This window comes from Ailuropoda melanoleuca, chromosome 1 (assembly GCF_002007445.2).
Source record: "Ailuropoda melanoleuca isolate Jingjing chromosome 1, ASM200744v2, whole genome shotgun sequence".
In the NCBI taxonomy this organism is placed as follows: domain Eukaryota; kingdom Metazoa; phylum Chordata; class Mammalia; order Carnivora; family Ursidae; genus Ailuropoda; species Ailuropoda melanoleuca.
In genome coordinates, this window is record NC_048218.1 from 155,202,129 (window position 1) to 155,226,995 (window position 24,867).

Here is a 24,867-nt window from a genome sequence, read left to right on the forward strand (position 1 = left end):
CCCATACGGCCAGGTCATTACATATAGCCCCATACCATCTGGACTAAGGAACAACACTGCTGTTTGCTGTTACAAGCCTCATAGTACTATTTAACTTTTACTTGTGTAATTATCTGTAATATTTAGATGCCATGAAACACCAGGAGCTACCATGTCCAACATACTTTATGTGAATGGAATGTTCTAGAGTTTTGCAATGCACAGTCTGGGCAACCTTACTGCTAGCCTAGAAACTTAGGCAAACAGACATTTCTTGTTTAATACAAGTCTTCCTAACAAATTTTCAGCTCTGAAAAATCTCAGAGTAAAATAAAGGGGGGTGCAGAAGGGGTTTGTGGGGAAAAAAAGCACAAGCAGCAGAAAAGATAAAACCACTCTACTTTGTAATTACAGCCTCCTTACAGATTTAAAATGCACAGAAATTAAAGAACAGAAATGCTGGTAATGTATTAATTGGCGAAGGAATGATGGATACAATCGGGGACTGAAGCTCTGCACTGCAAAGCTGCCATTGAACTTGGCTCAGGAGGAAGTGCACCTGCCAAGGGAACCTCTCTTAGAAGTCAGAGCTGGGAGCCGGTGCTCATTTTTCTATTTTCCTAAAAAATCATCCTAAAAGAGAGCCTAAATTTAATAACTTTGGGAGTTTAAAAGTGGTAGAACTAAAACTCTCCACAAGAATAAATTATATTGGAATGAGAAGGCTCAAGAGAAAAAGTGTGCTGAAACTGTTTTGTTTAAAAAAAAAAAAAAAAGGACAAATTAATGATCTTACACTGAGTTAACTTAGTGAATTATGTATATTTAAAAATAATGGTATTTAATTAAAGCTATATACAACTCTATTGTATAGCTTTTCAACTTGCAGAGGGAGGAAAGGATTATTTGTATCAATGCAGCAAATTATAGGCAGAAATTAAAGTAGCGAACATAACAACTGGACAACAGCAGTAACAATAAGCTTGTAAAAAGAATCTCAAATATAAAATACAAATAAATTGAACACATTTAACTGTTTCCTAAGTAACAGATTTATCAGATTCGATTTTTAAGAAAAATCTATATGCTAGTTAAAATGTATAAAGCAAACTCTTCCAAAAAGCACAAAATAAAAGGATGAACAAGACATATCTTGCAAACACTACCAAAAATGAAGGTTGTAGCAAGATGAATCGTTTTAATTTAAGCAAAAACTATTAATTCACATAAAGACGAATAGTGGATAATAACAAATTATAAAATAACCTTATTAAGAACATAGATTTGAATACATAAGACAAAATATTCGACTGAATTATGAGAACACACTTTCCAAATCAATGAACATAGATGTTACTGCATTGTCTTAAAAACTAATGTACCAAACATATAAAAACAGAGTTGGAACAGATTCTGCTTCCAGTGCAGCAGCTAAACTGAGGGGTTTTTCCTCTCCTTCCAAGGTTATAATTTTTTTTTCCTGTATTTCTGACTGCTCTTATCTAGGAAAAGTTGCGTATGAACTGATGCCACTTTCAAAATACACAGACCTAACTCCCTTATTTACCGATCACATAGAAGCTAATTTTTTTTTTTCAGAAACATGTATTGTAGCAAAAACGGTGACTTGAAAAACAAAGCACACATGACTTGGTTCTCACCAAGTCATGAAATGTCAAACAAGGACTGGAAGACTTTCACTCCAGGTGAAGATCTATTAGACACAACACACCCTATTTCTTTGGAAAGATAAAAGATAATGGCATGTAAAGAAATCAGTAGGGCAATGCTATTTACCACACATTCCATGAATTAAGGAAACCGTGCATAAAAGTGAATTCTAGGCAAGGTATTTACACATCTACAAATTGCCTATGTTATCCCATCAAACCATCAACCTATGTTGCCCATTAAGTAACCAGTACTTAAATTATAAGGAAACTTTAAGAAATGTACTAAAACATAAGAACGTGCTCAACATTGTACTAGTTGACATAATCAACTTTTAAAGAAACAGATATGGATATTGACCTTAGGAAATGTATTAGCAGGTTAACAAAATTCAAGCATGAAGAAGTCAGATGCTTCTCAAAATTCTCTTTCACCAGATGGGTCTGATGACATGATTAACAGAAGAAAATCTCCAGAAGACGTATTTACTAATACCAATACCATGGAACTTAAGCATGTACTTTACATTGTGCTACTAATTTTGAACTTCTAAAATACGCCAGTTACTTATGAATTCCAGGAAAAATTCCAGTGGTACAATAAAGCAATCAATTTTAATTTTAAAGACAGGGCAGGTTTATACAACTACAGGAGAGGGTTACAAAATGATGATAGCTCAAGAGAAATGTAAATGTTTTTGTCTTAATAAAACAAACTTACAGGATGGATAGTCTTGCATCCAAAGAAATGTAGCAAAACATTTCATCTAGGTTGAGTTCTGCAGATTTGCTTATAGCTACATCAAGTAGATATTCTTTGATCTCTTTTTGAACTGTTCACTCAGTTATTGCTTATAAAGTACAGTTATAATATTTCTCCCTTAGAATGCCATTTCTCAGTTTTTTTTTCATGCATACATAAGAAAGGTAAAAATATCTTCCTACACTTCCCCCCCAAAAAAGGAGGTCTTTCTTTTTTTTTTTTTTTTTAACATAGCAAATCGACGCCTATAAACTAGTAAACTGCTTAAACATTTAACATATGGGTAGTTTCATGGCTTTGTGTGTGGGCAAGGTTTCTGGCACTCAGAGTTTGGAAAATGCTCCTCTGTGCCTCATGTCTTCTACGTTCAGTTCTACACATGCTTTATATTTGTCTAGTAACCATTTAATATATCCCTGGCCCCAGATGAATTGCAATTAATTTTTTATACTTTAATTTGTAATTTTTCATTTGTCTCTGAGGACAGGTACATTAACTAAAGGACAAAAATTAATATCAAGTACAATATTCTTTAAAACCTCAGGAATGTTCCATAACCCCACATTTAACACTTCTGCCTCATTCCAGAACCCAAGTTAACAGGCCTGAGAAGGGAGTCAGGAATTGTGGTAGGAGAGGAAACAGAGTCTTTGTTAATTGAATAAAAAGTCAATTTTCGAAGCTTCAGTATATATCCAAATATGTACTGCTTAATGCCCACCAAAGTGGAAGGAAGGATGGTCAAAATCAAAGTTATGCTAATTATCAAATAAGTTAGAAAGAATTGGTAGATAGACCAGAGACTCTCTGAATCTACACAACAGATATTGCAAAATTATCTGTATCTGTATAGGAAAGTAAATTGTGTCAATCAAGCCCAGCATCTCACAGCACCATTTTTCAAAAGAGATACAGGGAGATCTAACAAAAGATGAAACTGATCAATATTAAGCAGATCAAACTAAGAGTTTATTTTAGGTACTAAAAAATAACTTTAGAGAAACTGTCACCTCACCTCAAATATTTATGAATTACATGGATTCTATTAAAGAAAATGAATGAACTATACTTTCATTTTTTTAATTGTACTTTTAAAAAGAAAAAGGAACTTTTAATGTTGAATCATTTCATTTTGGAACAAGTTTATTTTTTTTAAGATTTTATTTATTTGAGAGCAAGAGAGAGTGTGAGTGAACATGAGTTGGGGGGGAGGGGCAGAAGGAGAAGCAGACCCCCTGCTGAGCAGGGAGCCTGACTGAAGAGAGGACTTGGGACTCAATCCCAGGACCATGAGATCATGACCTGAGCCAAAAGGGCAGATGCTTAACCAACTGAGCCACCCAGGAGCCCTATTTTGGGACAAGTTTAAATCAACACCATCAAGCAATTCAATGCATAATTCTGATGAATAGAAGCTAATTAAAAGTTGTAAGCTATCATAAAAATTCAGAGCAAATGTTTAACAACTCATCTATAAATCTTAAAATACCAGCAAAACTATTAGGTTGAGAAATGAGGGCATTTAACCAAAGTAGCAAATAAATAGTATTTCACATTAAAATATTAGCCATACAAAAGATTCAAATTTTTTATTGATTCAAAGAATTAAAAAGTAATTAAGTTTTATAGTATCAACACAAATGTTATACTCGTACACCCATTTTGTTTCAGATCCTTATGTAAAAGATCAAAGAAATAATGAAACCAGTACTTCACATTTTTAAACAGGTAATAGGAAAACCTAACTAGCTTGCAAACATGTTTAAAAATGATTTTTTTTTCAGATTTCACAAGATATTTCTCCTATAAGAACAGAAATCTGCCCCTGTTGTATTATGGGACAATTACCTGAAGCATTATACACCTCTACAGTTAACATCTGTACCATCTGTAACAAATTTTAGAATCAAAAGGTAACAGCAAGCCCAATGATTAATATGAAGCACTGACTTGCTGGACTAGTATCATGTAGTTTAGTATAATCCTCTTTATATATTTTAATGACTTGTCAAAATTTTATTTTACATAAGTTTATTACACATTAATCAACAATCTGCAATTATTGTCAAGGTTGTCTGCAGATGATCTAGATAAGCATTACATTAAAAAATAAATAATGAGTATTTTTGGAGTTCACGAATAAAGGTACCTCACCCTAGGCACTACGAAGTCCATTTAAACTTATAACAATTTATTTTACTTATATACCTACTTTTTAAAGTGGTTCTTGACATTTTTGTTTCAAAAAGCAAAACCATAAAAAACCTTTTCAGAAGAGGAAACGTTTTGAATACTATATAGCAAAAACAAAAAGTATTCAAAAACATGATCAAGGAGATCAAAATGCAGGTATATGATGCACGGAAGCCATATTAGCATAGCCTCCACAGATTCATCCTATGCCTTTTTTTAAGTATGGCAAAAATATTTTAACAATCTCAGTAATTAACATTTTTTAAACAATTTCAGGAGTGGTCATTTGGGAGCATTCAATAACCTCAACTCTCTTTGATCCCAGGAAATTCATACTGTAATAACCAAAAGCAGTAGAAACACAGCAAATTAAGATCTTATCAATATTGCTTTTGAATGATTTGATAATGTTAAACTTACATAATTATGTAAAAGATACAGAAAAACTGTGCTAATTTAAGGAAATTTAAAAACATTAGCCTCAGAGGAAAATATAATTCCCAGAAATTCTAATTACAGTGCTTCCAATAACAAATTAGAAGATCAATGGTGCTTTGCTTTGGACTATTTTTGATTAAAATAAAGTGCTAACTAAACTTTTTATTTCTGAGAACATTTTTTTTTTTTTTCATGAAACTACATCATGTAAGAGAACTGACCTGGGGCACCTGGGTGGCTCAGCTGGTTAAGCATCGGACTCACGGTTTCAGCTCAGGTCATGATCTTAGGGTCATAGGATCAAATCCCAAATCGGGCTCTGGGCTCAGTATGTGTGGGGGGGTCTACTTAAGACTCTTTCTCCCTCTCCCTCTGCACCCTACCCTCACCCAAGAACAAATAAATAAATCTTTAAAAAAAAATAGAACTGATCCAATATAAAGGCTGGTCTACTAAAATAGCCACTAGCCGTATGTGACTATTTACACTGAAATTCAGATTTATTAAATTTAAATAAAACTGAAAATGCAGTAGGTATACTTCAAGTGCTCCTAGCAACAGGTAGCTAGTGGCTACCGTAGACCTGAGTATAGCAATCAAACATTTCATCATTGCAGAAAGTGCTAATGGACTGTACTTGTCTAGAACAAACAAAGCTTGTATAATGTCATGCTCATCACATAACACATTATTTTTTTTTTGGTCATTAACTTATGTGCCTGCGTTATAAAAAGGATTTTCTTTCCTGACTACATGTTAAGTTACTAGTTAAAATCCTACTAGTAAAAGTACTGGAAAAATTCTATCTGGAATATAAAAAATTATTACAGAGTCTGACCTAAAACTGACTGAGCCTTCTCTTATTTTATTTCTGAAGATATGGATCAATATGAACGTACAAAAATAAAACTGAAACTGAGATGGGTCCAGCTTCTATTTCTGCCTAAGTAGGAGTAATAGGGACCAAACTTACCTTTCCACTTCAAACAAATAAGCTGAGTACACAAACTAAACAAAACAAAGATTTTTAAGATATGACACACCTGGCAACAAGGGACAGTTCTGAGAGGAGAACAAATGAGACAAACCCTATGTCTGTACCAACTTACTTTCTTAAAACAGTTTCCAGCCTATGGCACACTGAAGGGAGAGGTGGCTATGTGGGTTTCAGAGCCTAGGGAGACCAAGGTGGGTAAGCAAGGCAAAGTTCCAGAGGAGAGAGAGGTGCAAGGAGTGAGAAGGCTGATGATTATCAGACTAACTCTCTCCCATATTCAGCAGAGTACTGATCAGTACATGCATTTGAGAATACAAACAAGCTGAGGTGGGGAAAAATTCACTGGAGGAGATTAGATAGAACTGTGCCTGACGCACAGGAATAATGGTGGAAGCCATCAGCCTTCATAATTTACAGGGCATTAGGTAAAATATTAAAAAGGTTCTTGCCTCAGTTGTGAAGAATGATTAGACCTACGTTAAACATACTAAATTAGTTTGACCTAAAAATCCTAGAAACAACACCTAAAAGGATCAAAATATTTCCAACTAACTATGTTCCAGGAAAAAAAGCTCAAAAATACTCATAGTAATAAAAAAAAATATCCAGCACCCAATAAGGTTAAACTCACAAAGTCTAACAGCTAATCAAAAAATATCAAAAGTCCAAAAAAGCAGAAAAATATGACCCCTAAGGAGAAAAACCAATCAAAACCAACTCAGCAGTGACACATTTGTTGGAACAAAAAAGGACATTAAAACAATTTGACAGCTCTGTTCCACGTGTTCACAAAGCTCTAGGAAAGAATGAATGTGTTCAGTAGAAAAAAAGAAGCTGTAAAAGAATCCTACACCTAATTTATAAAGATGAAAATATCATCTGATATTTAAAAAAAAAAATACACTGGAGGGGATTAACAGATAAGACATTGCAGAAAATTAGTGAATCTAAAAATGTAGCAATAGCAACTGTTTAAAATGAAAGAGAAAAAAAAGACTCAAAGGAAAAAAAGGGAAAAATAAACAGATAATTAGTGAGATATGGATCAACTTCAAACAATCTAACATATAGATAATTGGAGTATCCAGTTAAGTGTAAAGCACAAAAAACAATATAGCTGGAAAATTTTCCAAGTTAGATGAAAATTAAAAATCTGCATAGCACACTTTAAACACACATACACACACACACACACACACACACACACACACACACACACACACTCTCTCAGGTTTATAAAGCACGAAGAACATACCCATAAAAAGGAGATGGATATATCACTTGAAATTAACTCAGAACTCAATGTGTCAATTAGCAGACAAGGATATTAAAACGGGTACCATAACTTTATCATTTGTTCAGAAGTTAACTAGGGAAATAGAAGACACAAAAAGGAAAAAAATCAAACTTCTAGAAATAAAAACTACAATGCCTAAAATGAAAGACATACTGCATATTTTTTAAAATCCAGGCCTGTGCAAGTCTGCATACATAGAATGGTACAAGGAAGTACACCCTCACAGCATATGTGTGCTGAGCTCAAATGAATGGCCAGCCAGAGCTAAGAAACATCTGCTTGGCACATGCTTTCATCACAGAATAAGAATAAACTGAGAAACACAGATGAATGAGAGAAATATCACATTCTATTGATATACTGCAATCTTAACATTTATTATAGGGTTGAAGGTAACTTTTTCTTCAATTTTATATTTATGACAAGTGCACAACCTTCTCACTTTCAGGCTTCTGGATTAACTGAAGAAGATTCTAAGAAAAAATCTTCTTCATCTGTTAATATTATAATTATCTAGCAGATCAGTGTATTGCACAATCCAAATAAAAGGCAGGAACAGACTAAGAAAAGAAATCACCAACTATAATCCATAACCCTTGCTTTCAAATTTTTGTCTTCAAATAACCTAATATTTCTTCTTAAGTTTACAAGTAAATGCTGTTAACGTGAACTAAAAGATCAAATTAATGCTCACAAATACATATTTTACAATTTGCTTAATATAGTAGTAAGCCACTTAGAAGTTATTTTGAAATAAATATAAAAGGTAAGCCTCTGCCCAAAATGTTACCCCCAAGTTCAATTTTTAAGAGAAAAATAGATTTCTTCTTAGGAATGAGAAACACTTCAAAGGTTAAAGCTACTTTTTAGGGTAAATATAGAAAATAACTTGAGATACAATCAGCCTTTTATAGACACAATGAGATGTGCTTCCTAACATGAAGCATAAAGATATGATTCACAAAATCTAAAAAAATGTATATGTAAATTAAACAATTAGAGTTGCTGAATGGAAATAAAATTTCTTTTTCAAAAAAGGCAACATGGAAAAAATATTGAACCATACTAAAGAGAAAGATAACATAAACCAAGATAGTAAAATTTATAGTTTAAATTTATACATAGTAAATAATATCCTTAAAACTCAGATAGATGTAGTATTATGCTCCTTAAGAGAACATAGCTATTCCTTGAGATGCATACGTAGCCACCCTCATTCCTGCAAGTCACCACAGAGCATCTCCCTGTGGTAGGCAACGCTGCAACCGGATAGAACAGGAGCCATCATGACTAGAAATGCCAAGGCAAGTTCAAGTCAATGAACATTTCTGAATGCCTACACATGCTCATTGGGAAACGGGAAAAGACCCTGAGCAAAGGAAGGATTCCAAAAAGAAATATGATCATTCAAATTCTAAGGATCGTAAGAGTCAGGCAAGAGAAACACTAGAAAAAATGGTGTCTCAGGTCAAAAAACTCACCAAACTCAATACGCGTGCTACAGGAGTTCATTAGCAGAGAGCCAACTGCACCGCGAGGCAATGAGAAGTAGGGTGAGGAAAGTAAGCAAGAACCAGGCCAGGCCACGGCTTTAGGATCTGACTGAGCTTTGTCCAGCAAGGGATGAGGAGCCTCTAGAAGGTTTTAATAAATACAGTACCTCCCCATTAGCGGGGATTAGCAAACGCTGTCATAGTAGCAATGATGAGGTCAGACTGAAACAGAAGAGACTGCCAGGAGAGACACAGCTCTTGGAGAGAGGACGACACATTCCAATTTTTTTTTTTTTTAACATTATGCACTTGAACATTCTTCTCAAAACTGAGAAGAATGATGAAGACTGGAGACAGAAAGTATGAATTGGCACATGAGTGATACTTTAAATCAGGAGACTTGATGACCCCGAGAGTATATGCCTACTCGAGAAACATCTAACAGGTATTTTAGACAAAGGTACCAAGTAACAGTGGCAAATTGGTCATTTAGGATTGAAAATCTAAACCAAAGTCTAGGAAACTACAGCCCGCGTGTCCAATCCAGCCTCCTGCCTTTTTTTGGTAAATGAAGGTTTACTGGAACACAGCCACACCCTTTCCTTTACATCTTGTCCGTGGCTACTTTTGCACTAGAATGGCAGAGTCCAGTAGTTTTAACAAAGACCGTATTGGCCCAAAAAGCTTAAAACTCTTACTACCTGGCTCTGTATAAGAAAAATTTGCCAACCCCTAATATAAAAAAAATTATCTCAATCCAGGCAGAGAAAATGACCTGAATTATCTCTTATAAAAGCATCCTACTGAGTGGTTTTTCAGATCCTTTTATTCTTCAACAATCCAGGTTTCTATTACTCAAGGGGGGCAAGTATTGACATCCCTAAAAACAAAACATCATTTGGTAAAGTAAAATGAGCACAAGGATAATGGCATCTATGCTATTCAACTCTCAGGACTGCTCTAAGGATTAAATGGGATCATTTATATTAAAAGGAAAGAATAGTGATTCATTATTTCAAGCACTCAGTTAAGTGTCTGTTATTACCAACATTAACATAATTATACTAATAAGCATTAGCAGGCCACATTTGCAGGGGGAGAAGAGGGTCTGAGGATTATAAATGTAGTGGGAGTTCCATTTCTTAGAAATGGGAAGAGCAAAACACATAGGATCACAGTTAGTTCTCACTGGTTGGGCAAAAAACCAAAACTCAGTCATTACCATAAACACATTACATTAAAAAATTGAAATACATAATTCTCTCTCAAAAAATCTAGGAATGGGTACAATCTCAGAGTACTTAAAAGAAACATGCAGGTGACTTTAACCAGTCCAGTCATTTCCAAATAAGAATTTTCCAATGCCAACACTAGGATTATCTTGGCAATACTAGCTACATTCCACCTTAGCAGGCACTAGTGAATCAAGTATCCCTGCATTTAAGTAAAGTATAAGCTTCAAAATCCCATAAAATAAAACCTTTGCTGCCTGAAAATTTAATCACTGTACTTTTCAAAAGTATCACATACAAACTTATTGCAAACAGGGTTCAAGCCAAAGCATGTTGGGATGAAGAAGTTTTCTGCACTGATTCCAGCACCTTTCTATACTTTGAATAAAAGAACAGTTCAGGCTTTCCAGAAAACTGCAGAAGTAATCTATTTTTAGGTGGCTATAAATTTTTATCCTAAAGGAATAGCGCTTAGGCCTGATAATATTCTTACCATCTTCCTGCCTACTAATGATTCAATCCATGAACAAGGTTTTGATTTTTGTTTTTGTTTTCAATTGTGTTTTTCTTTGAATATCAAATCGTGGTACAGGAAATAGTTCGTACAACGTGATCCATCAAGTAAGACTTGGCAAAAGCATTATAATATGAAGATTTATTAAAAATTATACCTTTACCTGGAATTCTATTAAAACTCAAGTATTAAGGAGGCGTTGGAGGAATGTAACTTGTCTTTCCAAGTTGGTTTTAGGGTAAGAGATTCTGTACATACAAACACACACACACACACACACAGATGAATAGAAAGCTTTTGAATATGAATGGAATCTTTTTAATTATCTCGGTGAACAAATGTGTGGTAATCGCCTGCCTATAACTCAACCTTCAGAAACACACCAGAAAGATTCTTCTCTAATGTCCCCTATCTTATTCACTCAGTTTCACAAGACATAAAATTTGAAATTATACCTCCTCTCTCTTATCAAATCAAGCACAAATTCTTTGTGTTTCTATTTCTTAAATATATCTTGATTCCAGCAATTTCTGCCCATTCACTCTAAAACAACCCTAGTCCCAGCCACCACCATTATTTCTCAGACTACTGTCATAGCCTCCTAACTCAACCAAATGCATCAAGGAAACTCTCTGGTCACTCATCTGTTCTCTGTGCTGTATCCAGAATGTACATAGAAATCTAATCACATCAGTTTCTACTGAGCAGGGATGCTTCATAGCATTCAAACGTAGAAGGCCCACTTTGACCTTTTCCTGCCTAGTCCCCAAACCTCCCCAGTGTGCGGTCTAGTCTGTTTCAAATCCAGCTCTTTCTAATGCTGACTATTCCATGCACTGCTTTGGCCATAGAGAAATGATATTCCCCCTACTCCTAAAAGTCGTGGCCCTGCTCAGTCTTCCCAATTTCAGATTCCTCTCATAGCCTTCAGATCTCTTCTGATCATCTATTCTAGGCTTTTCTGCCCATTTTTCTTTTCTTTTTAAGAGAAGGAGGGGTAGGTGGATAGCACACAGGGAGACAGGATGGGAGGGAGGGAGAGAACCATAAGAACTGATGGGGGGCTCCATCTCACAACCCTGGGATCATGACCTGAGACAAAATCAAGAATCAGATGCTTAATGGATGGAGCCACCTAGGTGCACAATTTCTGCCCTTTTTTTCCAAAGAGATCTAGTTAAAACCTCTAATACAATGGGATGGTGAATAGAAAGAACAGTGACCAAGATATGCTGTGAACTCCCAGCCACCAGATCACTTCCTAAGCTAACTCCGGACATTGGATTAAATTTATGTTATTGAAAAACCTTCATCTTTGAAAGAAAATAAAATTATTTCCTTACTTAACACAGTAAGATAAAATAATCTGAAACATTCTTCTAAAGATGCAGTTTTAAAAAATTAGATTACTAAAAAGCATACGTGTACGTCAAAATGCCTGTCACACAGATGTTCAACAAATGTTAAATTTATCTATAATAAGTCATCAGTTAGGTAATCAAGAGAATAGGATAGTTCACTGTAGAGCACTAAGTACATTACACTTAAAATAAGTTTAAAATGAATAGAGAAGAAGATGCACTAGTACTTTAATGATTAAGGAATCATTCTTAGAAGGTAGGGCCTGGGATAGACATGAATGGATAGGTTCTTTGGAGTGAAGACTAATCTTGCATTTTGCAACTGTTTTTTTAAAGAGACCAAAGGAAAAAAAAAAGAATGAATGTGAAAAGATTTAGACTTAACCTAATAAAAAGTGGACTACAAAAAGAGGAAGATAAATAAGAAAGGGACAGATGCAAGAATTAAGCAATCAATCAATAAGCCAGAAGTCCTGAAATAAGGATTAAAGTATAAAAAATTCTCAAAAATGCTCAAGATAGGAATACTATACCACCTGACTCATGATATAACATGACTGCTATAATGGGAATTGCTCTCCTATACTTGTGCATAAATAAAGCACATACATATTGGGTTATACAAAGGCAAAAGGCCTTAACGACACATTCTAACATGGAAAATAGTTTTAGGAAGAGAAGTCACTTAAATGGCTTCAAGGGCATCCCATCTGTTGTCAGATAAAGAATCTCAATTTAAACTCACAGACATGAAGGTTAATAGACACTTATTTGCAGACCTACTCCTTGTACCTTGAGCCCCACTCCAGGCATATCATCCTTACCATGCCAAAGATCTCCTAAAACTTAAAATAACAGTCAATTATTCGTATTTAACACCACCTTTATAACAATGTAACTTATTTTCTCCAACAAATACAATCTTTTAAAATAGTATAATAAAAATATATCAAGCCCAGGGGCACCTGAGTGGCTCAGTGAAGGCATATGCCTTCAGCTCAGGTCATGATCTCAGGGTCCTGGGATCCAGCCTCCTGTCTAGCTCCCTGCTCAACAGGGAGTTGGCTTCACCCTCTCCCTTTGTCCCTCCCCTCTACTCATGCTCTCTATCTCAAATAAATAAAATCTTAATACGTATATATGTAAATCTTAAAATATATATAAACATATACCAAGCCTGACTGAATCTATATAATAAGAAGTCAACATAATATATATGAAGTATGACATGTAATTGTAAAATAAATTATAGTGAAAAGATATTTGGTTCCATCTTTGTAAAGAAGTAGCATAACACAATTGAGCTAAAGGTCCATATTTAAAATAGAATCCAGTATACAAAAAACAAACAAACAAACAAACAAACAAACTAGTAGGAGAAATCCCCAGGCATATTTTTTTAAAAAGTGAGTGATCAAACCAATTGTTCAACTCCTTTTCTAGGCCTAAAATTAATGTAAGCTGCATAACAAAGAGGGCTAGCTTCATTATTTGCCTCCTGCACATTTCATGTTAAATTTTATGAACTGATTTAGATGGAAAGCACCAGCAAATAAATTCATTAACAATTTTGCTCATCTGACTGAATTCAGTAAACTGCACAAATTAGGAAAATAAATAGCAATTTCAAACCCTGTGCTTAATCAAGAAAAATTAATTCATTAAACTTAGAAAAAGTACTCTGGAATTTGTTCTATTTCCATATTCTATTAGAACATCACTATCTGAAAATAACCATAATTCATTACAAGAATCAATGAAAACTAGCAAGGTATGCCCCAGGACAATCACTTCCTGACACAGCATCAGTTACATGCCCAACACAACTCATCTCAGGGAATTCTAATATCCTGCAACAAAAACTTTCTACTAACCATTTACCCATAAGCAAAGATCCCCTAAAACTTGTAATAGCAGACAGTTCTTTCTATTCACCACTTCGTACAAGGATTTCATCATTCCTCATTTTGGAGCTCAGTATGAATCCCTTCATGACTAAAATTTCAAAAAGGTTCTCAAGGTATTTTACACCAGGACTGAACTATTATTATTTTAGGCAGGAAATATTTTAGACTTTGTTTACTACCAGAAAACAAATGAAAACATTTGTAGAATTCATGGAAATGACTGCATTTCTACCACTAAAGCTATCTACAACCATGAAAGTAAAAACCTTAATGTATCCTAAGTGAAACATCAAAAAATTCAGTACACAGTAAGATCATCATTTTCTGAAGGAAAAATAAGAACTACAGTAGCAAAATGGTTAAGACTGGAATAGAAGGATTTGGACTAATTCTGTTGGTCATTCTTTGGCCATTAAACACACACACACAGAATATCTATTCAAAAATAAACACAAACTCAGGGCCTGAAACATACACATCATAAAAAGTAAATCCAGTATGATGGCAGGGAGAATTACAAGAGCCAACTCTCTTTTGTTTTTTAAGAACGTTTGACCTAAAAACGAATTTTCTCAGTCTAGTAGTAATAGGGTTAATGGGAGGAAATGTATAGAATATGTAGTTAAGTAAAAGGTGATGAAGATACATGTCTAGGATCTGGTAAGAAATTTAACAGGACCACAGATTTTTTTTATGACTTAAATTCAATAAAGCCACAATACCTTGTGAAGCAAAGAAAGAAACCATTAGCACTTAAAAGAAGGAAACAATATGTTTTTCCAATTGTCATTTGTTCTTTATTTGGAAGGAATATTAAATACATATATGTGTTTATGCATATTTTTAACCTTTTTCCATATTATTTAACACATTCACGAAAGCATAAAAGTAACAAGTGTATATGATACATTGCACATTGGATTGATTCTGTCCCTGGCTCTGCCATTGGTGAACCGTGGAACCTTCTGGAAACAATTTACATCGCTGACAGTTTCCCCAGATGTGAAAGTATCAAGTGTCAATGGATGGTGGTTTTCTATTTTTTTATTTGCTGACATGTTCCAATATTAAACATTTTGAAGTATTTTAAAGATCATATATTCTGATCTGTTATGTCAATAAACTACTTCCCGGTAACTAGAACTAAATTAGGCACTTTTGAAGGTTTATTTATGTTTTTTAAAGCATTAAAATTCCATATGATAATTTGTTTTTTGCTAAAGTAAATTCATGAAAAGATTCCGATCTCTCATAAAGCACCAATAAAATTTTTGTCTACATAGTCAAAAAAAAAAAATTAGAGCTCTTATGCAATTATACAGATAATTGCCATGAAATTATTCTGTAATGAGGAAGTGATAAAAAAAAATTTATCAACTGGAAGTACAGAGTTTGCTTCATTTCTCAGTTTTGAACTTCTAATTATGTGTATTGCCAATTTCCGCTTTAAAAAATTAAACATTTCATTGGTGTCTATTATATGAAACAGCTTTGCTTACTGAAAAAATAAGCCTTATATAAGAATAAACTGTCCATTATCTCATCTGATAATAGTAGGAAAGGATGTTTTGTGCAAACCTTGCCAGATCCAAATGAATTAAAATCTCTTTTACTTTCTGCACCTGGAAATGGAATTTTTTGAAAGTTTTACAATTGGTTTTACATAATCTTGGCTGGAAAACAGCTACACTTTTGCTTCCTGAAATTCTCTTCTCCATTGCTGGAAAAAAACAGCTCCCTTATCATTAATCACTAAGCAAAAAACTCAGCCTATAATTCAGATTCTTAGCACTTTTGAGTCTTGTTTAGTTTAGGTAAAAGCCTATTTTTTGGTGGAGGGAGTGATTTTTAGATCAGAAACTTTATGAATTTACCTTTTACTATTTTAACACATTTAATATATTACTTGATTTTTCTAAATATTTATTCAGTTATTTATATAGTGAACAAAAACACACGACAGGGGTAGAAAATAAAGAAATGAACATGTCCCATGTTGATAGCTATTGTATCAGGTGATTCCAAAGAAAGCTTTCAGATAATCCTCTTGAGAGTTGCAATCTGAAGAAGGTGCTAACCGTATACCCCCCCCAACTGGTAATTCAGTGGGAAGGGGAGGGAAGGGGAGGGGAAGGGAGGGGAGGGGAAGCCAACAGTAACTTTAGTCAACTGAAGATAAAAACTTGGTTCTTTGATAACTTATAATGAATGATAGATTAAACAGCACCAGAAATGACATTTGAAAAGGGCTCTCAAAACATAACTCCTACACAATTTAGCTTAACAAAAGAAAGCTTTGGTTTTCATGTTTATAAGTTTTTTCTTGTTAAAAGACATAGGAAATAATCCATATTTTTAAAATTCCTTTATGCCAATCAGTCTCATAAAAAAAAAAAAACACACACATTTTTTTTTTCTTTCAGGTTAGGAGCATTTTCCTAGTACAGGACATGCTTGTTATCTGATTATTTGTTTCCAAAGGTTCACAGTTAAAAGGCTACATAGCATAACAAATGTCATCCCAAAATAGACATAGATTCAATGAGAAATAAAAATTCGTAAACTGACCCCCACAACTGTATCTGCCCACATTAAGAATAACATCTATTTTTAGTCCTGTCAACATTATCAGTCTCTAGCTGATCAAAGAAATTTGAACAATTCTCATGATTTGATATAATTACAATAAAATTAAGTTACATCTACCAAAACTTTGGATTTTATTAAGTTGATCAAATTAACATTGGTAAACTCTTATAAATCCTACTCAACACCATTGACAAATGACAACTTGGCCAAATTAGACTGCTTAAAATAAAGAAACTAAGAATAATGACCTAACAGATGGTGCCAAAGAGAATTTTGAACAATGTATTGTAATTCTGTAATATTTTTACAAAACTAAAAATGTCCAAAAATATTTTTTTGTAAAAATGACCACTTGAAATGAAGCATGCCACAACTTATATAATGTTCACAAGATTAAGCAAAGATGTTCCTTTTTTAAAAAGATGAAATTATTTCGATAAATAACAGTTATTTTAAGATAAAGTCCTAATTATTTTTTCCACTTTTCATGGTGAAACATTGTTTCTTCTTTTTAAGTAGATCTTAAAGTAGTAGCATCTTACCTGTCAGTTTATCTTAGACAACAGGAACCTCCTACAGTCAGTATTTCCTAACACAGAAGTTGATCTTCAGATAATCAACACCCTGAAATGAAATCTAATTACACTAAATACCTATGTAACAAAAATTCAACAAACTCACTGGTCACTCCTTCAGTGCTTAGCTCCCTCCAAGGGATAAACGTTCCAGATGAGGTTGAAGGTCACATGTACCTTTTAAATGACTACTGAATGACAATTAATAGGGAATTCCAAAATATTTTCCTGTATCTCCTTGAGAAAATGAGAGAGCACTGGGTGTTACACGCAAACAATGAATCATGGAACACTACATCAAAAACTAATGATGTACTGTATGGTGACTAACATATCATAAAAAAAAAAAAAAAAGAAAAGAAAAGAAGAGACAATGTGGGCTCCACCAGCATGGCAGACATCAAACAATTTTCGGCACTTAAAACCTGATCAAGCATTGCTTTTGCCAAACAAATGCCCCAGCTTAACTTCAGCCTCATTTCTTCCAAAAATTTGTCCTTGTAGAGTCAAACATGGTCACATTGCAAATGACCACCTTAAGTAGTCCATCAGTTTAAAAAATCTTCACAAATACCTAATTAAACACAATTTTACTTCGCATTTGCTTGATTCCTACTAAGCCTTCCTCTGCTCAGATGCTGAAACTGGAAGTTGATACACCATCACATAGAATAGGTTTTTAAACATTTACAGTATATGCATTCAATAACTACTGAATCACATAACTCCAAAATAAAAATGGATGTATTTTTCCCATGACCTTGATGTCATTTTAGATTTATTTTCTGGTTAATAAAACCTACCTGCTCAGGGAAGCAAATAAACAAACTCTTCTTTGACCATCCTCAGAATTTAGAATTGCTTAACAAAAGCCTTATTAAAAACAAACAAACAAAAAATCTCCCATGATATGATTTAATCTTCTAGCAAAGTAATTCTGATAAAAGCCAAGTAGGCACACCATAGTCTATAAGCTTCCTATTACAACATCTAATTACATACATATGTAGTGTGCACACTTATACCCCCAGACATGTATATATGTATTTTTCCACTTGACTGTGTGCAAATTATGTCCCCAGATATTTGCACCCAAGTTTAAATAATATTTTACACACAACTACTAATTTGGGGAATATCTGAATGGTTCTGCCCAATTTTAAGTCATAGGAACATTGAAATGGCCTTGTAGCCATTTGGGGTAAAGTGCTATCAGAAAGAAATAGGATGATGCCTTTTACAATCATTTATAGGACAATTCAAAAATACAGAGAAATTCACTTGCTTGTCAATCCAGAAAGGCAGCATTCTTTATTCTACCTTTTCAGTGATTCAGTCCATCCTAAGGATACAGATTCTGTATGTGTTCTAATAACACTTTCCTATTAAGTTTAATAATAGCTTTAATAGCCCTACGCTACACTGAGTCTACCTATATACAACGAGAAAAGAATGGGTGAACAAATATTACTCATGGAGTAGTAACAACTCTCCTATCTTAAGTAACATTTCACAATGTTTACAGCATACATACCTATAATAGTACTATCCTCAAAGTAGTTCTGGGAGACATTTGCTCCTTAACTAGAGGATTATCTATCTTTTTCCTTAGTTTAATACAGAACACCAGAAAGTGGGGGGGAAAAATTCTGGCACTTACTGGGATACATAAAATAGAACTCAACAGGAATAAATGGAAAATTAAATTCAAATATTTATGGAAAAAATACAAAGAACAGAGTTTGAGATACAATAGTTGCAACGAAAAGAACAGTTTTAAATCTGTGTGTGTGCACATGCACAGGTGTGCATGTCTGACGGCAGAAGGCAGAGGCAAAATGTAAAGAGAAAATTCACAGATGGCACGGATTCCCCCCGTGCCTGCCACAACTACTGCCACGAAGAAAAGTCGGCCCATAGGAAACGTGCTTTTGTGTTAGATCTAATACAGTACGTACGAGAACATAACAGAGTACTCAAACTGAAGTATCTAATAGAATGTTGAAAAATGTCTGACTCAACCTCAGGAATCAAATTCGAGCAGTGGTAGTGACCTTTGAGTCATCTCATCCAAAATGGAAAGAGGAGGAGCCAGGCTGTTAATGTGCGGTGTTGCATGCCTGCGGAAGAGACAGCAACTGCGTTTTCCGATTATGCTTTCATTCATTCGTTCGTTCGTTCGTTCATTTTAACCCTTACAATGATTGAAGAAGTAGTTATCAGCCTCATTTCTAAAATGAGGCCAGCAAGCCTCAGGAAAGTTGAGTAACTTGACCAAGAAACTGAGGAATTCTGAGGTTAAAGCGCTTGCTCCCTTCATGATAGTGATACATGAAACTTTATAATATTATCTAGCAACAAAGAGAGAAGGAGATTTCTAAGCAAGTTAACGTACAGGGAGGACGAGGGGGCCATACACAGAATATTTAACCTACTTGTACCCCACAGAGCCTTAGAGTCTTCCAGGATTAAGTATATTTCATAATGTCCCACAAAACACTCCAGTGAAAGACACAAACATCCAATAAAATCAATCACTTGTGGAACTTGAGTTTCCATAATTAGCAGGATTCATGAAACTTATCTTTAGGGTATATAACCAAATACAATAGGCCAATGAAATCAGTTTCCCCCAACTGCTCATTTGTTTATACTTGCAATGCTAGACTTACAACTTATTTGTAGTAAAAATTATCTTTTCCTTCTGTATTAATGATCTTACCTAGGAGAACTAATTTCCTACACTAATGGGATGGGCCTGAGCTTTAGAAGCTCGACAATTGCTATGTTTTGAGAATTTCACATTTGGAACCCCTTCCCACGGCAAAGTGTCACAAACTACTAGGCTAGCTTGATTTTATTCCTTCCTGGCTGTGCTGAGATCCCCCTCTTCTGTGCAGTTTAATAGGCCAATTAAGTAAATGGTATACTGAACATACACTTTTAGTCTTTCACAGGAAAGACCTCCCCAAAATTTTCATGGGCCATTCTTTGAGAAATTTTCTTTCCTGTTTCTCGCTCTACCTTTGCTGTCCATATGACAGAGAACTATCGAACAGTCCACTTTCTTCCACATATTTTCCCTCTCAATTTTTTTTTTTTAACTTTGGAAGTTTTTTTTCAATGGCATTCTGCTAACATGCTAATAAAGTTCTTTCATCTTACCCAAACAACTAGTCAACTCAGCAGTATATTTTGTAATGGTAATGAAGAAAAAGAAATGAAATCCATTGCTAGATTATTTGTTTTCCTAAACTTGTGGATTAAAACAAGTAATTGAAGTAACAAGGAACAAGTCTTAGAGGTCATAGCAAGAGAATAAGCTCAAGAATCCATAAAGAGGAGATTCTTCTAAGCTTGGATGGATTTCCTCAAGGATGAAATTTTGTTTAAAAAAAAAATTGAATTTCAAGGAAGGAGCCTAAGTTTGAAGAGTTAAATCTGCATTGGTTAAAAAAAAAAATGTGTTTTATACATATATATATGGAAAGTTACTACCCATCAAAAAGAATGAGGGGCACCTGGGTAGCTCAGGTGGCTAAGCATCTGACTCTTGATTTCAGCTCAGGTCATGATCTCAGGGTTGTGAGATCGAGCCACGCACTGGGTTCCACGCTGGGCATGGAGTTTGTTTAAGATTCTCTCTCCCCCGGGGCGCCTGGGTGGCACAGCGGTTAAGCGTCTGCCTTCGGCTCAGGGCGTGATCCCAGCGTTATGGGATCGAGCCACATCAGGCTCCTCTGCTATGAGCCTGCTTCTCCCACTCCCCCTGCTTGTGTTCCCTCTCTCTCTGGCTGTCTCTATCTCTGTCAAATAAATAAATAAAATCTTTAAAAAAAAAAAAAAAAAAAAAAAAAAAAAAAAAAATTTTTTCCCCCCCCCCCCCCCCCCCCCCCAAAAAAAAAAAAAAAAAAAAAGACATCTTGCCATTTGCAACAATGTCGATGGAGCAAGAAAGTATAATGCTAAGCAAAATAAGTCAGTCAAAGACAATTATATGACTTCATTCATACGTGGAATTTAAGAAACAAAACAGATGAACATAGGGAAGGGAAGGAAAAATAAAATATGATAAAAACAGAGAGGGAGGCAAAAGATAAAAGACTCTTAACTACAGAGGACAAACTGAGGTGGGTAGGGAGATGGGCTAAATGGGTGATGGGCATTAAGGAGGGCACTTGGGATGAGCACTCGGTGTTGTATATAAGTTGATGAATCACTAAATGCTATTCCTGAAACCAATACTACACTATATGTTAACTTGAATTTAAATTTTTTAAAAATATTTGCATTAATTCACTTACTGAAATAACAACAACGGGATATAAAACAGAAAGATTACTCTCTTTAAGCATGTTCAGTAATCTCCGGGTTTCCTCAAAATCAAAGGACATAACCTGAAAAACCAAAAAAAAAAAAAAAAGTAAAAATAAGTTCTCAAATGATTTAAAAGTTAATCCAAGGATAATTAAAAATTAAAGGGGAAAAAATGGAGAGCTTTTACATAAACATCCAAAAACATTTATCAAGCTTAGTTTTCACTTTTTGAACAACTTTAAAGGATATCTGTTAAGGTCGTATCTATTAAAATTTAAACCATTCATTCAAACATGTTCCATCTTATCTGCTTCATACCAGGTAACTGAAAATAGTGTCTAAAGAAATACACTCTCTTCTCATTATGGGAACTAGCTTGTTAGAAAATATTACTTTTCCATAAGTTAAAAACTAAAACTTCCAAATGCTTTCCAAATAACACAACTCATCTATCAAAACTTAAATTCAAATAATTAAGAATCAAGAAAAAAATTATCTTCCACATTACATTCATACAGATCCTCAAGTGCTCTTACTACTTACATTCACACAAACATAGTTGTAGCATTGCTCTAAGATGATTTGCTCAAGATCTCTGCAAGGAGGACACAGAGCTCCAGACGTGACTTTTACATGCTAGGAGGAGAAAAAAAAAAAAAAAAAGAGAGAGAGAGAGAGAGAAGAAAAAGTAGTTTATAAACTAGAAAGACAAAACCAGAACCTAAATGACAGTTACAAATGAGCACAAAACTTCTAGAGGATCGTACATAAAAATAATTCAGTCTCAAGTTTATGAAGCTACTAAGAAAAAGACATTTGAACGACTCCATGAGTAATGATTACTATTCTGATAAACACAGATATAGCTAAAGTAAATAGTTTTAAATAAGAAAAGGTATAGGATATACGCAGGGACAACCAAATAACTGTTTTTTCTTATTCAAAGGATGAACTGCAGAAAATGCTAGATTATTATTAAAAGGTTGGTTAGTCAGGGATAGTTGGATGATTCTGGAAACATGTTAAATTCTACAGCTACATAGATTTAACTAAACCTGAAAAGACTAGAAGTGGGAAAAGCAGTAAGAAATTATTATAATAGTGGAAGTATGAGAGAAATAAAACTTGACCTAAGAGAATGATAGCAAGAGATGAAGAGATTATTACTAGAGGTGGTCCCAGACTAGATCTAGAATAGCAGACATATTACAAAAATTTTCCTAATGATGGGCTCCTGGATGGCTCGGTCAGTTAAACACCTGACTCTTGATTTCGGCTCAGGGGATGATCTCAGGGTTGTGAGATGGAGTCTGCATTGGGGCTCCCCACTCAGTGGGGAGTCTGCTTCATGTTCTTTCTCCCTCTCCTTCCACCTCTGCCCCTCCCTGTACACATGCACACTCACTCTCAAATAAATAAAATCATTTAAAAAAGAAAAATTTCCCTAATGCCAATTTTATTCCATACTGCCCAATATTCTAATTAACTTCCATTTTTTCTTCTTACATCAATATGAACAAAAACTTAATTACTAAACAAGGGAAGTGTCTTATCTATATTATTCTAATTTCCCCATAAAGTCACATTTCAGTGGTTAATACTGGCATTACATTTAGAAGTCTTTACAATCTACTATTCTAAAATAGAAAGCTTGTTACTTAGTAAAACATTAAACCCTGTACTTCTAACAGCTTTACACAGTAAGTAGAATTCATCCTAATTCTATGCAGTTCTGACAAAATATTAGAGAAGGAGAAGTAAAGGTTTTGAGGTCTTAGCAGTGCTACAAATTAGTTGGCTCATAAATTTCAAGACTTTTCTTTCAGTCTAAAGTTCTTATTGAGGGGCGTCTGGGTGGCTCAGTCAGTCAATTAAGTGTCTGCCTTCCACTCAGGTCATGATCCCAGGGAGCCTACTTCTCCCTCTCCTCCCCACTTGTGCTCTCTGTCTCTGTCTCTCTCTCTCAAATAAATACACAAAATCTTTAAAAAACCCAAAGTTCTTATTGAGTACAAAGTTCAGAGAGAACATTAAAAAATTAGCAAAACAGTTCCATATGCATCAGCCCTATATGGATAATAAAATAGGAAGAAACTGGATTTCATTATGCAACATTTAGTTTGTTCAAGGAATCACATCTTCTAGATATTACAGGGGGACAATTTTCCAAGGGGTTTCTCATATACCCAAACATTTTCAAAGGCATTAATAGCTAATTTACTCCAGATTGGCTTTTCAAAGCTGTTTGCACAGCAGGCAGATTTGCAAAGATAGGTACTCTCTTCCTGGAGCAAATCTGCTTATGTTCCAGAAAATAAAGGTAGAGTCATCTCTCCCCCTAGGGCAGATCTGCTTGACATTCCAGAATAATAAAGACAATGTCTTTTTTAAACAAGAGGATGTGCTGGTTTGCCCAGTCCCTAAATAATGCAAATGTTCCCCAATAGCAAGATTCTTCTTTAATGTACCCCACTGGGACAGCACCTGCATTTCCCTGTAGGAAGGAACTACAATTTAGAAAATCAATGCTACCCTGTTTTGCTCCCTAATGCTACTGCTGTAACAAATTGTCTTTTCTCGGACCACAGAGTTTCAGATCTTACCACAATACTTAAGGTATTAGCACGAATGTCTGCATGCACATACCATATAATTCCTCCGATTCTGCAAAGTTTGACTTGACAGATAGGAAATAATCACATCATCAGATCTTAACAAATTCAACAAATATGAATGAAATTTGAATTTTAAAAACTGACTCAGAATTTTTTTTTCCATACATGTAAATAAGGTCTAGGATGAGAACATGAGAGATATTTAGCGTTTAAGTGCTGAAATGGAGAAAATTCTAAAGGACAAGGTATGAGATCCTTTTGCACAAAAACATCCTGTTTTTACCACTAGCAAATACTTAATAGGTATTTCAACTCACAACAGATTTTTTTTAAGAAAATAAGTACTTTCAAGAAAAATGGTCTATGTTCTTAAAACCAAGAACTAGAAGAAGGTTAAAAAAAAATATATCACTCATTACCTACTAACTTCAACGTTAAACACCATTCCCACAACTCTTTATTAATTCATGCAGTAGGACAAAATGATGCAGAAACAAAAGCAATAATACACTCTAACACTCTAATGAGATGAAATTTGTGTCTTTTTTTTTTTTTAACCGCTTAGGAAAGAAAATTGAATAGAGTAAACCTGGAGATGATGCTAAGCTTCAGATCATTTTTCACTTCCAGAGCACTAAGCTTCTGAATGTTAAGAAAAGGTAGCATGGAGAGGATTAAGACAGTGGATTTTTAATGGCAACACATTTATTTGTATTTGTTGACCTCCTTCTATGGGAGGGAAACAAACAGCACATTTTAACTTCCACCTCAAGCCTGGTTCTGGTCACTCATTTTCACCCTGACAGGATTTATTAAATTTACATTCTATTCTAGAAGCATAATATACACTATGTAGGCATATCTATATCCCAAAACACTTTTTACACAAAATTTCTGCCTTTCTAAGTTCTTCATTTTAATTCACGT

At 34.4% G+C, this 24,867-nt stretch overlaps 1 protein-coding gene across 4 annotated transcripts in view; it reads right to left on the reverse strand.

Annotated features, from left to right (window-relative positions):
- CRPPA (CDP-L-ribitol pyrophosphorylase A) overlaps window positions 1-24,867 on the reverse strand; it is a 290,868-nt gene that overhangs the window by 111,594 nt on the left and 154,407 nt on the right. For all 4 annotated transcript variants that reach the window (XM_011222602.3, XM_034668623.1, XM_034668614.1 and 1 more), the window contains exons 7-8: window positions 21,869-21,961; window positions 21,313-21,405 (exon numbers count right to left, since the gene is read on the reverse strand). In XM_011222602.3, coding sequence (XP_011220904.2) covers window positions 21,313-21,405; window positions 21,869-21,961 — 186 coding nt within the window. The remainder of the gene's footprint in view (window positions 1-21,312; window positions 21,406-21,868; window positions 21,962-24,867) is intronic.